Raw genomic sequence first — 22489 nt, 5'->3', positions numbered from 1 at the left:
TACAAGCTAGTTAATATTCCTACCATATACATAAAAATAAAAAATCAATAAGCAATGATAAGAAAGTTAATGCAAATAAATTTCATAGCAGAGCTATCTTTTAAACTTCATCAAGAGCATGACTGTATCAAATTCCTAACTATATCAAGTAAGCATTTGCCCAATATGAGATTTAAAAGTAACGACTATAGTAGTTTGTATTTCATCTATGCTTAAGAAAAGAAAGTGTGACTTTGCTGTGGATAAGATACTTTCAAGATGTTGTCTTATTGCTATCTTTGTGGCTAAATTAACGTTCAGATTAAAGGTGAGAAGGATATAGCGATTGTTATAACTTTTTTCACAATTATCTCACAGAAAATTGCTCACACAATATTAGCATCTACATGGTAGTGGAGGTATTTGATATTTGAAGACAAAATTTCTTTCAAGTTTCTTTTATTTTATTATTTTTTTGAGACAGAGTCTCGCTCTGTTGCCCAGGCTAGAGTGCAGTGTTTTGATCTCTGCTCACTGCAACCTCCGCCTCCCGGGTTTAAGCAATTCTCCTACCTCAGCCTCCTGAGTAACTGGGACTACAGGTGCACATTACCACACCTGGCTAATTTTTGTATTTTTTGTAGAGCCAAGATTTTGCCACGTTGGCCAGACTGGTCTCGAACTCCTGACCTCAAGTGATCCACCTGCCTTGGCCTCCCCAAGTGCTAGGATTACAGGTGTGAACCACTGCGCCTGGCCTCATTTCTTTAAAAGCTTTCCATAACCTGCAAAACCTTCTCAATACATGTGCTCTTGAAAACAGAGCCTAATATTTTCCTGTTAGACTAGTCTTCTGTTTCCTCTTAAAACAGGAAAGCCCATAACTGTCTAAAGGACAAAGAACAGTAGTAGGTTTAACAATTTTCACCCTAAAGCCAAAGTGGGAGTAGCTGTAATATTTTATGAATGAAAAACAGGATGAATTCGATTAGGGCAACCATGTTTTAGACTCCTTTCTAAGTCACCTCCTAGACTTTTTAATCAGTCACCTAAGAGTTACTTATTAACTCAAAAACTGCTTAGTCACTGACTGAAAAATGAGGCAGGGAGCAGACCAAAGTCAAGAGTTCAGGGTCAAACTGCAGAGAGCAAAGCACAATGAGTGGATTGGTTTCATCTTTCTCCTCAGTTTTCCAGAACCAGGAAAATGAAGGGACTGGACAGTGTTGGTGGTAATGTGAACACAATACCAGCTGTTTTAGGTGAAGAGACACAAAAGTCACAGGTTAAAAAGGGCACTTTGTCTCCCTTACTTGATATGTGGATCAAAGCCATGTACCCATACATGTATTGTCCTTGGCATCTTTTCTCAGTTTTCTCTTTCACAAGATGCCCATGCACACAATATATTCTATACCAATGCTCTTCTGGAAGTTCTTTCAACTTCAAGATTACTAGAAATAAGAGCACTAGTAAGCATATCTATTTGTTAGTTTTAAGTAATATTTAACTGGCAGGGCGCAGTGGCTGACGCCTGTAATCCTACTTTGGGAGGCTGAGGTGGGTGGATGACCTGAGGTCAGGAGTTTGAGACCAGCCTGGCTAACATGGTGAAACCCTGTCTCTACCAAAAACACAAACAATAGCCGGGTGTGGTGGTGCATACCTGTAGTCCCAGCTACTCGGGAGGCCGAGGCAGAAGATTTGCTTGAACCTGGGAGGCGGAGGTTGCAATGAGCCAAGATCCTGCCACTGCACTCCAGCCTGGGTGACAGAGTGAGACTCTGTCTCAAAAATAATAAAAAAATAAAATAAATAATATTTAACTAAGAGAGGTTAATATTTTAGTTACACATTTCTCTCTACTGCTAGAGGATTATATTTGGTTATTACAGTATTTCCCCCTTATCCCTAGGGGATACATCCCAAACCCCCAGGGGATACCTGAAACCACATATAGTACCAAACCCTACATATACTATGTTTTTTCTTATACAAACATACCTATGATAAAGTTGAATTTATAAATTATGCACAGTTAAGGGATCAAAAACGTAACTAATAATACAATAGAACAGTTATAACAATATGCTGTAATTAAAGTTATGTTGTGAATGTGGTCTTTCTCTTAAAACATCTTAAGTATTGTATTCATCCTTCTTGTGATGAAGAAGGGTCAAAGCAGAACAGCATGAGATTGCATCATGCTACTCAGAATGGTGTGCAATTTAAAACTTACGAATTGCTTACTTCTGGAATATTCCATTAAGTATTTTTGAACTACAGTTGATTGAGAGTAACTGGGACCAATGGAAAGCAAAACTGCGGATAAGGGGAGATTACTGTGATACTGACTTATTGAATTCGGGTTATACAGTTCTGATATGAGCCAGTCTTTTAACATCTTTCTAGTTTATGACTTTGGGTCCCTTCATGATTCTTAATCACTTTCATTCAATTATAAAATACTTATTTTATTAGCTGGGCATGGTGGTGCATGCTTGTAGTCCCAGCTACTTGGAGGCTGACAGTGGAGGACTGCCTGAGCACAGGAATTCAAGGCTGCGTTGAGCTATGATTGCACCACTGTACTCTAGCCTGGGTGACAGAATGAGACTCTGTCTCTAGTTTACAATACGTATATATATTGTCTCTAATTTACTCTGTATGTCTATATGTGTGTGTGTGCATATTAAGCCCATAACAAATATTTTTGTGCTCTATAAGACAGCTGAGAAAAATATATTTAAGAGTCTAAGGGCAAGCTAGTCTATCTGTATACTTGTTATAAAAAAGGTAAGGTGTATTGTAAATACGTTGCAATTAATGGACAAATAGTTGCTAGTATCTCTCTGGATTTCAAGGGCCCTTGCTAACCTCTTAATTTCTCCATTATGATAAAAGATCAAGAATTGGCCAAACTCATTTAATATGTTAACATTACTGAAGATCATCATAGTAAAGGCCTACAAAATAGAGACAAGCATTGCTTAGTGGTGATGGAACAAGATTTTGATTTTATTTGTTTTTAATAAACAGTAGGCAAAGGGATATTTTGGTTGTCTAGAAAAAACATGTATTCTCACTTCCTTCCTACTAACCAGCTACCTTTTGCCTCTCAAACTTCAGCTACAAAAGGGAATCATCCATGAGTTTAATTGTACTGCCAGGTGACAGACAAGACGGTTTATATGATGAGAAGAGAGGCTGGAAAAAAAAAAAAAAAAAAAAAAGAGGAGCAAGTTCAGATAGGTACGGTACAGAGGCTAGCACCTGGGTACTGACCTTTGAATTTCTTGCAAGGCAATATAATTTGCTCTTCAAACATAAAAGGCTACACTAAAAGAATAAAAGCCTTTTCTCCGCTATGTTCCTGTAAAACTTTATTTATGGACACTGAAATTTGCATATCACATACTTTCCATGTGTCACAAAATATTATTCTACTTTTGATGTTTTTCAACCATTTAAACATGTGAAAGCCATTCTTAGCTCATGGGCTGCACAAAAACAGGCAGCAAGGGATGGGCCCTTAGACTAACGTTGGCTGACTGCTGGATTGGAGCATTACAGCTTGGGTATGAGTCCCACCCCAGGGTTTCCAGGAGAGAGGGCCCAGGCTGATGCCATCTCCACCCCCATTGCTCTAGGTGGGAAGGCAGAGCTGGTGCTGTATGAGGTGTGGCTGCAGATCCTGGGCCAGCCCTTCACCAAGGCCTTGGAAGATAAAACCAGTCCTGAGTCCCAGGTGCTTCAGGGGCAGCTGATGAAATGAGTGAAGTGGCAGGATGGAGTGGGAGATCAGGGAAGAGGCCTCGAGGGGACGGAGGATGACTGGACAAGGCTTTGGTAGAACTGTGACCCTCTTCACCCTCTGCTGCCTCCCCAGCTGACCACCATCCTCAGACCTCTACAGAACTTGACCTACTGGTGGTGGAGGGATTCCAATGAATCCAGGGTGGCCCTGGGTGACCCAGGGCTCAGAGCTGGACTTGGTTGAGGGCAGGAGGCTGGAAGAGATGACGTCCGCTAGTCCCCCCAGGCTGTCCAGCCCCCTGAAGCCTGTGATGATCCTTCCACCAGGCCAGACCCACTGACTGCCAGAGTGGGTGCCACCTTCTTCAGGGCTGTGCCAGCCCAGGCCCTTGGGTAGGAATGTGTGCACCAGTGTCTGGACACCCTGTGGGAGGCAGAGGGTCTCTTGGTAGAGATGGTCATTCCAGACCTCGGTCAGTATCTCCTTCCCTCTGCAGACCCCCTCCCTCTGCCTGTGTCCTCTGTCCATCTGTCTCCTCCCTCGGGTTCATTGCCCCTACATGACCTGATCTGAAGCCTGCCTCCTCAGCCTACCTTGCGTCCTCATGGGAGCCCTCTCATGATAAATTTTCAATTTATCTTTAAAAATACATTATTTGAAACCAGATTTGTTAAAGCCCATAATCAGTTGAAAAGAAAAAAAAAATCCAGATTTGTGTGGGTTTTGTATTTGGTAAAAAGATAATTAAATAGGTTGTGACAGTGAAATTGGAGTTTTAACTTAGCTGGGATATCATTTATAAAAGAGCCTAACAGGCCTGACACGAAACAGGCCTGCCATAGAAGTTATAGCCTTTCCTTTGACTCTACTATATTTATTTTCTAATGGACAAGTTAAGTATAGAATGGTAAAGATAATAATTTAAAAAGATAATAATAATAACCAATATTTAATTGAATACTTCCTATTCTTATTGATTTACCTATATCACCTAATCTATTTCTTGCTGCTGCTCTCTGAGGTAAGTACTATTATTATCCCCACCATAAAGATGAGGCAATTCAGGCACAAGAGTTTAACCTGCTTGCTTGGACAGCTAGTAAGTGGCAGAGCTAGAATTCAAACCCAAGTAGTCTGATTCCATATGCATTTGCTGTATTGAAAGTACTTAACCCAGTCTGGGCACAAAGTGAGTGCTTTCTATGATCATCATTGCTTTTATTATTACTGGATTTAAGAAAACTATATTGAATGCCTACCCACTGGAGAATTGAGGAATGAACAAAACACACAAGTACACTGTTCTCATGGATCATAGAGGTCAGGGGAGGAGATAGATACTATTCAAAGAATTACACCTTGATAGTAGAAATAGATCACTTGAAGGAGAAGAAAATTTCTGAATGGTCTTATTTTAGACTACCAGGTCCTTAAGACTTGTTACTGGATGATCAGAGTATATGCTTCCATTACTCCTATTATCTACTCATCTTAAACTCTGCTGCTTGGTTAAAGTTTTGGAACCTTTATCAAGTCACTGCCCTGTTCAAAAACCTTTGATGGCTTCCAGTTTTCTAGAGCCTAAGTAGCCACTGTGTGTCATACATACCAAGAAACTCTCATCCCGCATTTACAGCAAACATCAGTAATCCATCATGGTGATTTTTTTTCTATTTGGTTGTAGTTTTATTAATAAATCAAAAACTGGCACTTGAATTGAAACACTTTTGTCATCCTTGACCTAGTTTGCTGTATAGAAACATTGGTTTTGGACTTAGACAAACTTGGGTTCAAATTTCAGCTCTCTGCCACTCATTGGTGGTGTGATCCTGGCCAAGTCATTTCACCTATGGGAGCTTCACTCTCTTAGCATATAAAATGGAGATAATACAAACTATTCAATAGAGTTTTTAGGTAATGCAGGTAAACAATTTGGCATAGTACCTGGTATATATTGCTTAGTAAATTAATTATTTTTATCACCATTATCATAATGTTCATTATTGCCATCAGAAAGCTTTCCAAAGTCTCCACAATCTAGCTCTAATTTACATTTCCAAATTTATCTCCCATACTCTACCAAAGGAACCCTCCACTTCAACCAGAGGAACTCAATGTCTCCTAAAACTAGCCTGCCATGTTCTTTTTCTGTGTGTATAAAAATCTGCCTTATTCTTCAAATGCCATTTCATTAAATTCATGAAATTTATTTCATGAAATTTCCCTGACCCCCTTCGGCCACAGTCATACTGCTCTCCATTGAACTCTCATACTTACTGTTTCTAACACTTCATCATACACTATCTGGCAACATTCTCTTATGCTGGTGTTTAATTTTATCTTACAATTTAATTTTACATGTCTTTTTATCTTTTCCATCTAAACTCTCTACTTTTCTTTTTCTTTGAGACAAAGTTTCATTCTGTCACCCAAGCTGGAGTACAGTGATGTGATCATGGCTCACTGCAATCTCGAACCTCCCAGCCTCAAGAGATCCTCCCACCTCAGCCTCCTGACTAGCTGAGACTTTAAACACCTGCCACCATGCTCAGCTAATTTTTTTTTTTTTTGGTGGAGAATTCTCCCTCTGTTGCCCAGACTGGTCTTGAACTCCTGGGCTCAAGTGATCTTCTTGCCTTGGTCTCTCAAAGTGTTGGAATTACAGGTGTGAGCTATTGTGCCCAGCCAAATAGGGATAATCACGTTTTATTTTTTGAAACAGAATCTCACTCTGTCACCCAGCTGGAGTACAGTGGCATGATCATAACTCATGGCAACTTTGACCTCCCAGGCTCAAGCAATCTTCCTGCCTCAGCCTTTGGAGTAGCTGAGACCACAGGTATATGCCACTACACCTGGCTAATTTTTGTATTTCTTTAGAGACTGGGTCTTGTCATGTTGCCCAGGCTGGTCTCAAACTCCTGGGCTCAAGTGTTCCTCTCACCTCAGCCTCCGAAAGTGTTGGGATTACAGGTATGAGCCACTGTGCTGGGCAGTGTATCTTCAAAACAGCACCTGGTGAAATGACTGCACATTCATATCAATGAATGAATGAAATTAAAATAATACGTGGTAGTTAACTTAAAATTAAGCCATGGATTAAGGAGATAAAATTAATTTTTAATTCGTCATGTTACATTGAAGAACTCAATATTATTAAAAAATCTCTGGCTTTTTATTTTGAATTTGAAAATCAGAGGCCGAGCATGGTGGCTCACGCCTGTAATCCCAGCACTTTGGGAGGCCGAGGTGAGCGAATCAGGAGTTCAAGACCAGCCTGGCCAATATGGTGAAACACCGTCTCTACTAAAAATACGAAAATTAGCTGGGCATGGTGGCGTGCACCTGCAGTCCCAGCTACTCAGGAGGCTGAGGCAGAAGAATTGCTTGAACCTGGGAAGTGGAGGTTGCAGTGAGCTGAGATCAAGCCAGTGCACTCCAGTCTGGGTGACAGAGCAAGACTCTGTCTAAAAAAAAAAAAAAAAAAATCATAATTTTCTACCTTTTTCCATTAGTCCTAGTTAAATAAATATTTTTAAAAATATTTGTGCTTATGTATAAGTGTTAAAGAATACTCTATTTCTCCAAATAATTATAAAGAATTTTTTTCTTTATTTTTAAAATATGTTTTTAAAATTAGTATAATTTCAAAAAAAATTTTTTTTTTAAGATAGAGACAGGGTCTTGCTGTGTCATCCAGGCTGGTCTCGAACTCCTTGGCTCAAGCAATCCTTCTGCCTCAGTCTCCCAAAGTGCTGGGATTACCACAGCACCTGGCCCAATTTTCTTTAACATAGATAAAATCACCACTCGCGGGACTCAACTAGTTTACATTCCTCTTTGACCTATGAAATGTGATATACATTTTCCACATCAAGTTTGAATAAAATTATCAATCAAAGACTCCATAAGCATGTGTAACTTAGCCCAGTTGCTCCCAATCACCAGATGGTGAGGGTCTAGGATGACATTTCACTGCTTTCTGGCAAAACGGGAAAAATGAGGGCAACAAAGCAGTGATGAAGCAAGGGTTGGCAGGAGTAGTCCACCCTGGGAAAAGGGCAGTATTTTCTCACTGACATTGCTTGGAACTGCCTGTTTATGGTGATAATGAAAAGCCGACAAACTATTAGTGGATTCTATTACTGTTTTAAAATGATCTACAGAAGATGCAATGCTGTTTTGCCTGTGCCTGAAGTGGACTGCTTCGACCATCATGCCTTTGGCATGCCATAGCAATAAAGTGAGCTTCAGGTAAAGCTGAATTTATTCAGTTGAAGAGACAGTCCATTATTCTATGATAAAATGCTGTTGGTGATTAAATGTCCTTTTAAAACAAAACGATGATGATGGGAAACAAATTTTTCTAATGTCTTCATTTGTTAAATTTTAAAAACTTTATCATTATGTCTATCCCCAAAGTGGGTTTTGTTACTGTTTAGTTTTTTTTTTTTTTTGAAATGTTCCAGGTCTGTGAAATCCCAGATCTGACAACAGCTTGACAAAAATTAATCAAGAGAACAACTTGACTTAATGGAGAGTGCACAGTGTTTTTTGGCTTAGAACAGTGGCTCTCCAAGTGTGGTACTCTAAACCAATAGCATCCAGCACTAACTGGGAACTTGTTAGAATGCAAATTCTCAGGCTCTATCTCAGGTCTACTGAACTAGACACTGTGGAGTAGAGCCCAGCAATCCGTATTTTTAAAAAGCCAGGCCAGGCATGGTGGCTCACACCTGTAATTTCCAACACTTTGAGAGACCAAGGTGGGACGATTGCTTGAGCCCAGGAGTTCTAGAGCAGCCTGGGCAACACAGGGGAACCCTGTCTCTACCAAAAAAAAAAAAAAAAAAATTAGTGGGGCATGACGGTGCATACCTGTGATCCTAGCTGCTAGGGAGGCTGAGGAGGGATCACTTGAGCCTTGGAGGTCAAGGTTGCAGTGAGCTGTGATCATGCCACTACATTCCAGCCTGGGTGACAGAGTGAGACTCTGTCTCAAAAAAATTTAAAAAAAAAATTAAAAAGCCATCCAGGGAATTGTGCTACTGTTTGAGAACCATTTCCCAGGGAATAGGTAGAGAAGATGCAAAAAAGTGCTGAGACAGAATGCCTGGAGATTCTTAAATGCCCCCTATAAGGTCACTTTTAGTCCAACGATTGTGTCTATTTATTTTATATGGATTTTCCATAGTTATTAATTAACCAATTTATCCAAAATAAATTAATCTAAAATAATCCTAGAGTCTTCGGCAAATGATTTTATAAGTGCCTATATAAAGTGGGATAAATCATATTAAATATAGTCCTTAAGTCATTAAGCTTGTTACTTTTCAGATTCAGAAGGGAGCCTATCCGAAGAAAGGTGGAGCTGGCACTGTACTTGAGAAACAGAAAGACCTATGAACCTGTAACTCCCTTTGAATCTAGCAATGAACATATGCCCCACTATGACGGGATATAGGAGGGAATGTGATATTGCTCCTTATCCAAGATTCTTTTATCTAAGAAAACAACCAACGCTGATGAAATACTAACTGGGCAATAAAGACTTACAATTTGATAGCTTAAGGCCTCTTATATTTTCATGATGTTTTTACGATGAATGTAGAGACTTCTGAAATATCAGGTTTGAGAAGGAAGAAAAGAATCCATGCAAACTATTCGCTTTCCACATGCACATATTTCAGGTTTTACTTGAATAAACAGCAATGAAAGAAGATGCTGGTGGAAGTGGCCTTTTTAATTGATACATAATAATTGTTCACATTTTTGGGATGCTGTAGTGGACTTTTCTGGCAACTGGCAGGTGGAGGGAAGGGTGAGATGTGTACTTGAAAGCAGGGCTCACTCTCATCAGGTCATTGAGACATTTCAGCCATATAAAAAGAGAGAGGGTATGGAGGTCCACTGTCCCCATTCATGATATATTCCCACATGCATTTACTCAACAGACTAAAAGCCTGCAGCTGGAGATACAAAAGTCCCTGATAAGCCCAGGCCCTCAAAGCACTTCCACAACCCACAGGGAGAACGATAAGAGTTGGTCCCCTGCACACCTCTGAGCCACATGACCATGCCAAATGGTGAGTGCAGATTTGATGAACCTGCAGATAACTATTTTAAGCTGCAAGAAACCCAGGGCCTCTGTCCTTGTAACCCTCAGCATCCATGCAATACATGCATACCGCATATCTCAGGTCTCTCCTCCCTGGGAGGGCAAATGGCAGCCTCAACATTGAGACTTCCCCCAAAAAATCTTGGTAATTAATCAGGTCATGGCTGGCTCCTTCCAGAGAAGCCAAAGATTCCCCCATTCAGAGACTGGAACTCCCTTGGAAGTGTAACAACCCTTGGCTACAGTTAAATCCATCTAGAGAAGCTATTGATCCCTTCAAAGTTAAGAGGCTGCTGCTGCTTCCAACTGTCAGTTAAGTCCTGAAAGCAAAACAATCCCTTTGCTGGCCTGCTCACAGGGTCTAGGCTTTCCTCAAAAGCAGAACCAAAGCTGACTTCTAAAAAGTCTGGTGTATGTCTTCTTTTGAGAAGTGTCTGTTCATGTCCTTTGCCCACTTTTTGATGTAGGTTTTTTTTTTTTTGGTAAATTTTTTTAAGTTTTTTATAAATGCTGGATATTAGACCTTTGTCAGATGCATAGTTTGCCCAAATTTTCTCCCATTCTGTAAGTTGTCTGTTTACTATGTTGATAGGTTCTTTTATAAGTTTTTAAAAAGTCTGGTGTGCCCTTACTCACTGGGATAGTGGTTTCTAAATGCTAGTTTAACTATCAGCCATATCAGAATATCAGAATCACCTGCAACATTAAATACAGTAGTGCCCCCTTATAAGTGGGGAATATGTTCCAGTTCCCCCAGTGGATGCCTGAAACTGTGGATAGTACCGAACTCTATCTATACTATGTTTTTCCATATATATGAGAGACAAAGTTTAATTTATAAATTAGGCACAGTAAGAGATTAACAATAAAATAGCATAATTATTACAATATACTGTAATATTTCATCATACTACTCAGAATGGCATACAATTTAAAACTTTTTATTTTTTAATTTTTGCAACCCTGCTCTTTAAGGTACCATACAATTTAAAACTTATAAATTGTTTATTTCTGGAATTTTCCATTTTATATTTTTGGGCCATGGTTGACCACGGGTAACTGAAACTGTGGAAAGTGAAACCATGAATAACGGGGCTCTACTCTATAGATATAAGAAGCTCATACCAGACCTCCTTAACCAGAATCTTCTATAATAGGGCTCTAGGCTTACATAGTTAAAAAAAACTCTATAGGTGACTTTAATGCATGCCATTGATTGGGAACCACTGCACTAGGACGGTAGTTCTCAAATTTCACGGGCATCAGAAGCACCTGGAGGGCTTGTTAAAGCGCAGATTCCTGGGTCAAATCCCCAGAGTTGCTAAGCAGCTGGCCTACGGTGGACCTCGAGAATTTCATATCCCCTAAGTTCTCAGGTGATGCAGCTGTTCTAGAGCAGGGGAGGACACGTAAAAACCGCACTAGGGATCAGCTGGGGCCAGTTCTATTGGAAGCCTGTTTACTAGCTAAATGCCTCTTGACCACCTGGAGAAGACACTGCTTTTTACCTATCCAACATTCATTTTCCCTTTCTTCCTTCTAACAGTATCTTGATTTTTGCTAGTGGGAGCAATGTTCCCAACTAACAGAACTACATTTACTCACTTCCTTTCTAAACAGGGGCGGCCACAGTACTAAATCCCAGCAACAAGAAAAATCATAACCAGAAGCTGTTGGGTGGGGGCTCTGGTTTTTGGAAAAGCTTAAAGGTGGGCAAGGGAGAAGTGTTAGCTCAGCTGGCATTCTTCGCCTTTTGCCCTCACTCTTCTTTCTTTATGCCTGGAAAAAAGAAGTGATAACTCAAGTTCTGACAACCATTCTGTGGCAACAAGGCAAAAAGCACATACTAAAGATGATGACAGTACCAAGGAGGAGGAGACTGGGTGACTGATGGTATTATGGAACTGCCATACCAGTCCCACATGCCTACCTTCAGATCTCAAATTATGGGGCAGAAAAATAAAAGTTCTCATTTTTAAAGATGATTTTAGGGTCTCTATTTACTAGTGACCAGAAAATTAATTATTAATTTGTCACACCCCAACCCACCAACATGGAGGCCATTATATTCACCTCTTTTCTCCCATCCTGCTATTCTCACATGGCTCTGAGATTCTTCTTCCTTTCCCCAATCTCTAACTACTCCTATTGCTTTCTGCAGAACTTCAGTGCCACTGTAAACTCCCTTGAAACCTGAATCTCTTCATAGGCCTCTTAGCCTTAAATGAAACTTGGATATTCCCTAAGGGCATCAATTCCTTGGAGTCCTCAGGAGAAGAATCTCTGGCCAGGAGGGTAGGACTAGTTCTATCCTTTGTCCCAGTGCTACTTTAAGACCTCCTCCCCTTATATATGAACTCCTGACTTTTTGAGGCTTATGCCATCTGGCTAGATCTTTTCTCCTTGTTGCTGTCACACCTTTGGTTCACAAACTTCCCTCGTTTGTGAAAGACTTCAGACTTTAAGGGTCACCATTTTCCTCCCCACCCTACCTCCTAACCATGATCCTAGGTGATTTCAATGCCACTCAACATGAAAGCTTCTCTCAGTTCCTAGACTTACATATCTCTAGTGACTGATACCGATCTCCACTCCACACTGGCTACCTCCTTCCATGGCCACACCCTGAACCATATCATCCATTACCATGGAAAGCTCCACTTCTGAAGTGTACCGTGACACAGCTCTTTCCCTGTTATTCCTGGGGTCTCTGTAGGTACCTTAGAAAAGCATTCGGTCCCTTGGCCCATCTACTTTCTCCCTTTCTTCAAGCACCTCCTGCCATCACATCTTTCCTTGTTTATAACTTCAACTACAGTTGCTAATATCCTCAATTATCTTTCCTCATCGTACCCTCCTGTAAAAACCTCACCCCTGGGCCAAACTGTTCACCAGAAAATAATAACACCGTAATACATGTAATCTCCTAAATCAACTGAATTGTAAATACAACCCATAAATATATATTCTGTCATCAGCACTTTCTCCATGGCCACTTCAAACTTTGTCTACTATCTCTTATTCAAGACTCCTGGTGCCAGATGTTTTGGAATTTGCAATAATAATCTGGAATATACAGTATATATTATATAATACTCTAAGGGGTCTGGGAAGTCACTCATCATCAAATACATTAATATTTTTACAGCAGTGTGAAGAGTCACACTAAATAGGTTAAATAAAAATGATACACATTAAATGTTTTGTCCAGCTACTGAAACAAAACTGTTTAATGATACACAACTTGATATAAGATCAGGTTAGGTTTTACCATTAAACTTACAAAAAAACTTTGGTTTTCAGACATTTTTAGATTTTTAGATTTTGGTATCACAGAAAAAGATGGTACTATCATGTTTGCTTGGAGATAGGCATTAATCTGGATTCATTCCCACAGGCTACCTTTCACATCCAATTAGTCTCTGAGGCTGTCTGTTCTACCCCACTAAATGTCTTTTGAAGCTCACTGCTTCTGGCTATCCCTTCTGCCACAGCAATTCAGGAAACCAGAATTTTCTCCTGAATTACTTAATAGACTTCTACCTAGTCTCTGTCCCCCTAGACTCCATCCACTTGTTTCCCTGCCCGACCCCAGGGCCCTTTCATCTGTTCTCTACACTGCAGCCAGAGTGACCTCTATAACACAGATATGATTGTGCTATTCCCCTGGGTAAAACATTTATTTGGATCCCTAATGGCCTCAAGATGAAGTTCAATTGTCTTAATATGACTTTACAAGGCCCCTGCTGACGTTTCCAGCTTTATCTCTTGCCATTTTCTACCTCCTGGTCAAAGCCCCAGTCTTACTGCACTATTTTTAGATCTCTAAGAGAAAGCTGTTTGCTTTTGTATTTGTACAAGTTGTTCCCTCTTTGACAATGTACTACTAAAAATCACAACTCTTCTTCTTTCAAGATAGAAGCTAAAACTAAAGATAAATTATGAGTGTCAGTATGTGCAGAGGCCTGCGTTAATCATGGCCAAGGAATTGGGGCCTGTCCAATCATCTTAGTCACCCTGCACCTATGTTTATTTCTGATTAATCCTTGATTCACTATTTTTTCCCCCAGAGTGTACCAGAATAAGAATCCATGCAGAAATAATTATGTATCCAAATTCAGATTTGATCAACTACTTATGAAACTGACTTTGCAAAGATTATGACAGTGAGAGGAGTCTAGCATAGCTGACTCCATCTTGCTTCTGGCCTCACAGACTGGCTGTCTTCACTCATTCCTCGGTGTCAGCCAAGCTCACCATGAGAAGAACTTAGTCTATAGTTTAACCTGAAAACAAGAACTAACCCCTTCCTGGCTCAGGAACTGAAAACTGTCTTTGTAAAACTAATGAAAAGCCACAATATTAATATTATGGGAGGGGCCTGAATGCTGCTAAAATGTAGACGTAGGTTCTATAATACTTTACTGCTCAGGGGTCATGTGGTCCAGAGGTCACAAGATTTGTGATCTCCCCAGTTGATCCCGTAGGTAACATCACTGTTATAAAACCTAAGATTGGTCTTTTGAGATGTTTTTTAGATGTGCATTCTGGCAACCGATGGACCTCACCTTGACCCTGACTTATGACTCAACTGATCCTGTGGCCCCACCCAGAGGTAGGCTCAGCACAAGAGGACCATTTTCTACATCTCTATGATTTCATCCCCAGTCAGTCAGCAGTACATACTTCCTAGCCCTTGCCCACCAAATTGTCCATAAAAACCTTAACCTTTGATCCTTTGGGGAGACTGATTTGAGTAATAATTCCATCTCTTATGTGGGCGGCCTCTTGTCAATTAAAATGGTAACTTCAATACCACAGTCTTGGTGAACTGATTTTCTCTGTGCAGGGGACAGGAAGAACCTGTTGGACAATTACACTTATACATACAATTAAATATTTTATATGCTTCTTAAAATCTTATAATCACAAAAGTGGTATCACCAAGTTACAGAACATTTAGACAAAAAAACAGGAAAGACCCATGTTTTCATCATCCTATATTTGCTATACATATACATAACTGTCTCCTGGAAGGTAAGCTCTGTGAAGATAAGAGCCACATGTTTACTGCTGTGTTCTCAGTGAAGTGTTTTAATGTTTAAAAAATATAAATACAGGCCAGGCATGGTGACTCTCACCTATAATCCCAGAACGTTGGGAGGCTGAGGCTGGAGAATTGCTCAAACCCAGGAGTTCAAGACCAGCCTGGGCAACATGATGAGACCGCATCTTTACAAAAAAAAAAATTATCTGGGCATGGTCGCACAGCCTATAGTCCTAGCCTCTCAGGAGGCTGAGGCAGGAGGATTGCTTGAGCCCAGGAGGTGAAAGCTGCAGTGAGCCATGATCATGACATTGCAATCCAGCCCAGGAGACAAGGTGAGACCTTGTCTCAAAATAATAATAATAATAAAGTACCTAAATGAATGATTGACCTATCATTTTGGTATACAAAATTAAAATTCAAACATACTTGAATTTTCTACCATATACCCATTCAGCAACATTGAGATTCTCAATTTTAGTACATGCAAAGTTTTGGGTGTTCCCGTAAGAGAAAATCAGAAAAAGAAGGTCCTTCGAAAAGACCACAGGTTTAGAGGTAAAGTGAAAGGCAAAGAAGTAGATATTATTTTCCCCACATACAATGATTCCCAAAGATGTTTTTCAACGAATCCTGGGGAAAGATAAGGAAGCAAGGAGAATGTAAAACTGCCTCTCAGAAGTATCATTGGTGACACGAGGTGACAACTAACACTGGAGGCGTACACGAGGTTGAGTCATAACATCACAAAGGCATCATTCATTTTCATAGACAAGGGGGAGCCAACAAATGACTTCTCGTATGAGTAATGTATGCCATACAGCAAAATAAATTTGCCAGTATCTTGTTAGAACTGTAGGTGGAAGCCATCTAGAAAAATTTCTGATGAGCAAAGGGATAAATGGATCAATCAAATTAGAATCTCTACTTGTTATCTTTAAAGGTGTTAAGGTCATGAAAGTCAAGGAAAAATTCAGAAACTGATCTAGATTGAAAGAGACTAAGGAGAAAACTAAATGCAATGCATGGTCCTGACCTGGATCCTTTTGCTAGCAAAGAACCTTATGGAGACAACTGGTGAAATCTGAATGGAGTCTAAGGATTAGATGGTAGTAATAAATGAATGTTGATTTCCTTATTTGGATGCTTGTAATGTGATTATGTAAAAAAAAAAAATGCCCTTTTATGTTAAAAATACACACTAAAGGATTCAGAAGTACGCACATAATGTTGATGACTTACTCTCAAATGTTCATAAAAAATTTATTGTACCATACCTGCAACTTTTGTAAAAGTTTAAAGTTGTTTAAAAAAATTAGAATCTTGGCCAGGTGTGGTAGCTTACGTCTGTAATCCCAGCACTTTGGGAGGCCAAGGCAGGCAGATCACAAGGTCAGGCAATCAAGACCATCCTGGCTAACACGGCAAAACCCTGTCTCTACTAAAAACACAAAAAATTAGCTGGGCATGGTGGCATGCACCTGTAGTCCCAGCTACTTGGGAGGCTGAGGCAGGAGAATAGCTTGAACCCGGGAAGCAGAGGTTGCAGTTAGTCGAGATTGCACCACTGCACTCCAGCCTGGGCAACAGAGCGAGACTGTGTCTCAAAAAAAAAAAAAAAAAAAAATTAGCATCTCTGGGGATGAGTCTAGACGTCAGTATTTAAAAAACTGGCTAGGTGATTCTGATGTGCAGCCAAGGCTAGGAAACACTGTTATAGAGTCTTCTCTATAAAGTGTGACATACTTTTTCACTGAGTGCAAAAAATATAATTTATTTAACTAAACTCTTCCTTCCTTTCTTTCAAAAATCACTTATTGAAGAGCTTTTATATGCCAGGCAAGAAAAAATCTCTTCCCTACTATGTGTACTCACAGTCTCACATAAGGAAACAGACACTGCGCTGTAATAGTAATAATAACTACTATCCTTTGTTGAACAATTACTATTTGCTAGGCACAATGATATTTGATACGGCAGGTACTGTTATCTTCATTTTACAGAGTGAGGAAACCTACGCATAGTGAGATGAGTAACTTGCCCAGGAGGAGTACAGAGCTATTTTGACTCTTGGCTACACCACTATAGTATAGGAAGGCAAAGTGCTATGAAAACACACATACGGACTGATGCAGACTATGGGTGCCATGGAAGGTTTCTTAGAGGAGGGAAGGTGGGATGTATCTGTAAACATGCATATTATTTCCATTGTTAATGATCACAAATACTCCTTCCATGAACATCTGTGCAGATAACTTTCCATTTTGTAGTCCTGCTGCCACTCTCTTCCTTTGCTTAGATTCTACGAAGTAGAATTCTGGGACAAAAGTTATAGAAATACTCCAAGGCTTGCCAAAATTGACAAATGGGATCTAATTAAACTCAAGAGCTTCTGCACAGCAAAAGAAACTACCATCAGAGCGAACAGGCAACCTACAAAATAGGAGAAACTTTTCACAACCTACTCATCTGACAAAGGGCTAATATCCAGAATCTACAATGAACTCAGATTTACAAGAAAAAAACAAACAACCCCATCAAAAAGTGGGCGAAGGACATGAACAGACACTTCTCAAAAGAAGACATTTATGTAGCCAAAAAACACATGAAAAAATGCTCACTATCACTGGCCATCAGAGAAATACAAATCAAAACCACAGTGAGATACCATCTCACACCAGTCAGAATGGCAATCATTAAAAAGTCAGGAAACAACAGGTACTGGAGAGGATGTGGAGAAATAGGAACACTTTTACACTGTTGGTGGGACTGTAAACTAGTTCAACCATTGTGGAAGTCAGTGTGGCGATTCCTCAGGGATCTAGAACTAGAAATACCATTTGACCCAGCCATCCCATTACTGGGTATATACCCAAAGGACTATAAATCATGCTGCTATAAAGACACATGCACATGTATGTTTATTGTGGCACTATTCACAATAGCAAAGACTTGGAACCAACCAAAATGTCCAACAATGATAGACTGGATTAAGAAAATGTGGCACATATACACCATGGAATACTATGCAGCCATAAAAAATGATGAGTTCATGTCCTTTGTAGGGACATGGATGAAATTGGAAATCATCATTCTCAGTAAACTATCACAAGGACAAAAAACGAAACACCACATGTTCTCACTCATAGGTGGGAATTGAACATTGAGAACACATGGACACGGGAAGGGGAACATCACACTCTGGGGACTGTTGTGGGGTAGGGGGAGGGGGGAGGGATAGCATTAGGAGATATACCTAATGCTAAATGATGAGTTAATGGGTGCAGCACACCAGCATGGCACATGTATACATACGTAACTAACCTGCACATTGTGCACATGTACCCTAAAACTTAAAGTATAAGAATCATAAAATAAAAAAAAAAGAAATATTCCAAGGCTTTCAATATGTTTTGCTCATAGTTGTCACCAGCTATATGAGGGTATCTACTTTACTGTATCATTGCCAGCAGTGGGCATTATTACTTCAAAAATTCTTTGCTATTAATAGAAAACTAGTATTTGATTACTCAGCTGAAGATTTTACCATCAATGCTATCTTTAACACACAAATTTAAGATCATTGTAGTTACAACCAGCAGAGTATTAGAGAACATTAACAGTGACAGAACATTCTAGAATGTCTCATATTATAAATACCATAATTTATTCCTATAATCACAAAATTCACTGGGTCAGAATTAGCAATATTCAAAGAAAACAAATTTCTGTATTCATGCTAAGATCTTTGACCTCTCAAACTTACTATGAGTTCTAGGAGAACAGTAGAAATGAATTGTTTGATCCTACCACAATCCAGCAAGTAAAACATGTTCTATAATTGTTTGCTATAAAAATAAATAAATAAATAAATACATACATACATACATAAATACATAAATAAAATAATGGATAATGACAAAATATAAACTGAAGCCATACTTTTTGAGCTCTACACCCATGATACATAGCTCAGTAAACATCACATTAGGGAAAGATTAAAGAGAAGTAGCATGTTCCCCTCTTTGTCTTCTTGCCATATAAATAGGATAACAATATATTCCAGTTTGCATGTGACAGTTCTGGTTTATGCCTCTTGTCTGAACATCTTTTCTGATTAGAGCTGCCTTTCAAAGGGTGTTTAATTGGGCAATAAATTTTATGGTCACTCTGCATCTAAAGGATGTCCCCCTAATGAAGAGCTGATCTTAGGAACAAAGTGCTCACTGATCAGACAACTTGTCTTGTGTCACTCGGATTTTCACTTTGAAGACCTATAGCCAGATACCTCATTTGGCCTTTATGTATTTTCATAATATTTTATCATCTGAAGCCAAATAATAATCTGAAAGTAGTTAATTGATAAGGGCATCCTTGACTATATCAGCACTCTTTATTTCATTTTACTGATAAAAGAAGTGAGGCATGGAAAGAAAATGTGACTTATTCAAGTTCATATCAAGTAAAATAATCAGCCATATAAGAGGAAGCTACTGATGCTCTAACTTCTGATTTTTGATTAATTCTCTAAACCACAGTCATTAATGTACAATGAAATCTCCAGTGAAGTTAGATCAGAAAAATTGCAATCATTTAGTAAATGGCTTTGCAAACTACAGGCAGTAATAATCTATTTCAAACGATATGAGCAAAATCATAGGCATACCTTAGATAATACTTTTTCCTTTTTCTTTTTTTTTCCTCAGGCCCTCTTGGATAATATTTTTAATGGGTATAAATTTCATGGTTAATAACATTTCAGTCTCATTAAGTAAAAGTCTCTGTTCAAACCTAGTTGATAGGTCCAAGCTATCAGAAGGTGAGGAAATATTTATTTATAAAAAAGTTAAAATTTAAAATAAACATTTAATCTTTTTGGTTATTAAAAAATAAAGCTAGGTACATTTTTACATTTCACAAGTATGTCTAAATTTCATACAAAGATGCATAATAGATAAGGTTTTACAAATATCTTGGATTATACCAGAAAATCTTAATGGAGCTAACAAAGTCACTTTCTATAACAACAACGAAGAAACTTATGGTGATAAATTGAATAGACTATTGCTAAGAACTATATGAAAAAAAGTGACTCTACTGCTTGCATAAAAGGAGAGGCATACCACATATGAAGTTGGAGAAACTCACTATTACAGATATGACATTTCCATATAATTTATAAACATATTGTAACGTCACTCAAGGTCCCATTTGCATTTTGTAGGGGTGGAGTAAAGACCTCGGTAAAAAGTCATTTGAAGTTCATTCAGAGGTTGGCCAGGCATGGTGGCTCATGCCTGTAATCCCAGGACTTTGCGAGGCTGAGGTGGGTGGATCACCTGAGGTCAGGAGACAGCCTGGCCAACATGGCGAAACTTCATCTCTACTAGAAATACAAAAAATTAGCTGGGCATGGTGGCATGCACCTGTAATCCCAGCTATGCAGGAGGCTGAGGCTGGAGAAATGCTTGAACTCAGGAGGCGGAGGTTGCAGTGAGCCGAGATCGTGCCACTGCACTACAGCCTGGGCGACAGAGTGAGACTCCCTCTCAATAAATAAATAAATAAATAAATAAATAAAAAGTTCATTTGGAGGAATACATTTTAGGGACTAACCAAGAACACTTTTGTAAAGTATAAATAAGCTACAATAATAAAAACAGTATTTTGCTGGTACACATCAATGGAATAAAATAGGAAGTTCAGAAACAGGCAAGGATGTATATAAGTATTCAATAAATGAGAAAGAATAATGAAAGGATGGATGGATTTAGCCACTTAAATAAAATAAATTGTTTATTATTAATAAACAATATTGTGATAGCTGGCTAAATCCATACCTCACACTTTATGTCTAATAAATTCCAGGTGGATTGAACATTTCAATATATGAAAATGAAAACAAAATATTTGGGGAAGGCTTTTCTATGTACAATTTCCAGGACATAATTTTTTTTTTAAAAGACTAATAGATTTGATCACATAAAACATAATACTCATTAAAATAAATGTGTATTAAGGATATCAACCATTTTTCTTCATTTATAGTATAATCACTTAAATTATTTCTTTTTAAATTTCATTTAGCTTATTTTGACACAAAAATTTTAAAATCTATAAGAAGTTAAAAAAATAAAATTTTTATTTACAGTTTCCTTCTTGGATTTTGGCCTAGAAATGACTTTCTTAACCCTAAACCAGACCCATTTTCACTTATATTTCCTCAGAATTTTTTGTTTCATATTTTACGTTAATTTAAAAGATGAGAGATCAAATATGACTCTGTTTCATATTAGCTGTCTGGTTTGGGGATGTTACTTAACCTCTCTGAGTCTCAATTTCAGTTTCCTAAAAAAACAGATATAATGAATACCAGCCTATTGGAGTTGCTATGGCAATGAAAAGAAATCATTTATACAACGCATGTGTCATAGTAGAATCTGGTTAATAAAGGTGATCAAAATGTTAGCTATCACTTTGAGTGCTATTGTTATAATTGGTAGCTAGTCGGGTATGAGCGGGGCAGGAAAGGGCTCCCATACCTCACACCAGCAGTGTCGGGAGACCATCAGGTGATGGTCAGGTGGTTGTTAACTGTCTCGCTGAAGTAATAATTGGTCACAGCTGGCGCCAGGGAAAGGCGGTCTCCTAGTAGATAGAAAACACCTAAAACTGGTGACGAGCGGCTTCTCAATAAGATCTCAGGAGTTGGGCAAGTGGTCAGAAGTAATGCAAGACCCTGGAGGTATGCCATCATATAAAAACCCCAAGTCAAAAGGTCAAGCCATACACTGGTCTTTCAAGTCACCTGCTTGGCCCTCTTCCAAGTGTATTTTCCTTTCTTTTGTTCCTGCTGTAAAGCTTTTAAGTAAACTTTCACTCCTGCTCTAAAACTTGCCTCAGTCTTTCCTTCTGCCTTATGCTTCCTCAGTTGAATTCTTTCTTCTGAAGAGGGAGGTACTGAGGTTGCTGTAGACCCATATGAATTTGCCATGGGTAACACTATCACACTGTATATTAGACCCCTTCCTCACCTTTTTAGAGGCAAAGTCTCGCTATGATGTCCAGGGTGGAGTGCAGGGGCTATTCACAAATGCAATCATAGCACACTGTGGCCTTGAACTCCTGGCCTCAAGCAATCCTCCCACTTAAGCCTCCCAAGTAGCTGGGACTCCAGGTGCATGCCAGTGAGCCTGGCTGGACTTCTTAATTTCATTGGAAAACAGTTGACCCTTAAACCGTGTGGAGGTATGGGGTACCTATCCCCTGCACAGTGGAAAAATCTACATATAACTTTTGATTCCCCAAAAGCTTAACTACTAATGCTGTTGACCGGGAGCTTCATCGATAACAAAAAGCCGATTAACACGTAAATAGACTAGTATCTATATATATGTTATGCATTCATAATATACATTTTTTTCTATTTTTTTGATATTTCTAGGCTACAAAGTTCACCCAAGAGTTTTTTCAAATTGTCACAAATCTCCAAAAAACTTTCTAATATATTTATTGAACAAATGAATACATAAGTGGACCAGCACAGTTCAAACATTTTTCAAGAGTCAACTGTATGTATTTTCATGAC

The 22489-nt window shown here is 39.0% G+C and overlaps 1 protein-coding gene across 6 annotated transcripts in view; it reads right to left on the bottom strand.

Moving 5' to 3' along the window:
* NME7 (NME/NM23 family member 7) overlaps positions 1 to 22489 on the bottom strand; it is a 231786-nt gene that overhangs the window by 15080 nt on the left and 194217 nt on the right. For 3 of the 6 annotated variants that reach the window (XM_054525728.2, XM_054525737.2, XM_054525729.2), the window contains one exon: positions 1646 to 1763. The exons of the other annotated variants lie outside the window; for them this stretch is intronic. In XM_054525728.2, coding sequence (XP_054381703.1) covers positions 1646 to 1763 — 118 coding nt within the window. The remainder of the gene's footprint in view (positions 1 to 1645; positions 1764 to 22489) is intronic. 6 annotated transcript variants of the gene reach the window in all.

Source organism: Pongo abelii, chromosome 1 (assembly GCF_028885655.2).
Source record: "Pongo abelii isolate AG06213 chromosome 1, NHGRI_mPonAbe1-v2.0_pri, whole genome shotgun sequence".
Lineage (NCBI taxonomy): Eukaryota > Metazoa > Chordata > Mammalia > Primates > Hominidae > Pongo > Pongo abelii.
The sequence above is the reverse complement of the archived record's forward strand: the minus strand, read 5'-3'. Positions and strand labels throughout refer to the sequence as shown.